The sequence below is a fragment of the Myotis brandtii genome, unplaced genomic scaffold (assembly GCF_000412655.1).
Source record: "Myotis brandtii unplaced genomic scaffold, ASM41265v1 scaffold334, whole genome shotgun sequence".
Classification (NCBI taxonomy): domain Eukaryota; kingdom Metazoa; phylum Chordata; class Mammalia; order Chiroptera; family Vespertilionidae; genus Myotis; species Myotis brandtii.
Window position 1 is genome coordinate 421697 of NW_005362885.1, and position 780 is coordinate 422476.

General features: G+C 65.3%; 1 protein-coding gene across 1 annotated transcript in view; it reads left to right on the top strand.

Moving 5' to 3' along the window:
- The window catches only part of CFAP74 (cilia and flagella associated protein 74), a 38931-nt gene that overhangs the window by 8393 nt on the left and 29758 nt on the right, over positions 1 to 780 (top strand). The window contains 1 exon segment of the mRNA XM_014543767.1: positions 95 to 176. Within this exon segment, the coding sequence (XP_014399253.1) occupies positions 95 to 176 (82 nt within the window).

The following is a 780-nucleotide window of genomic DNA, read 5'->3' on the forward strand; positions in this document are numbered from 1 at the left end:
CGCCCCCCTGGAGCCCGGGCAGCAGCGGAGGTGCCCAGGGAGAGGGAGGCCGTGCCGCACTCCACCCGTGACCGGTTCTGCCTTCCCACTGCAGAGGGGAGCTGCGCGCCTCCCAGCGGATGGACCTCCTCATCCGGCAGCAGCAGAGGGTGAAAGCCAAGGAGGCCAACCACGCGTAGGTCCCGGGCCGTGCAGGGGGGTGGGCGGGGCCACGGGCAGACAAGCCTCCGCTCAGTGAAGTGGCCTGGCCAGTGTGGCTCAGTGGACAGTGTGTCAGCCCTCAGACTGAAGGGTCCCGGCTCCATTCCCGTCAAGGGCACATACCTCGGTTGCGGGCTTGATCCCTGGCCCTGGTCAGGGCGTGTGCAGGAGGCAACCAGTCGATGGGTCTCTCATGTCCATGTTTCTCTCTGTCTCTCCCCCTCCCTCCCACTCACTTTAAAATCAATGGAAAAATATCCGGGGGCGAGGATTAACAACAACAAACCATGTGAGAAATAGACAACCCAGAATGGACTCCAAGCGTCGGGTGGTCACAAGGGCAGGAAGCCAGTGGCCAAGAGGCCCAGACGGGCGGTCACTTGGAAGCAGGTGGACAGGGCAGGGCCCCCCGGGGAGGTGACTCCAGGCTGGGACCCCAGTGACAAAAAGGAATCACTGGCAGAGACGGGGAAGGAGCATTGTGGGCGGAGAGAGGGGCGTCCTGGGGACCTGCAGGGAGGGGCAGGGTGCCCTCGGGGCTGGGCCTGCCCAGGTGAGGAGGCCAGGCGGGGGTCCCGG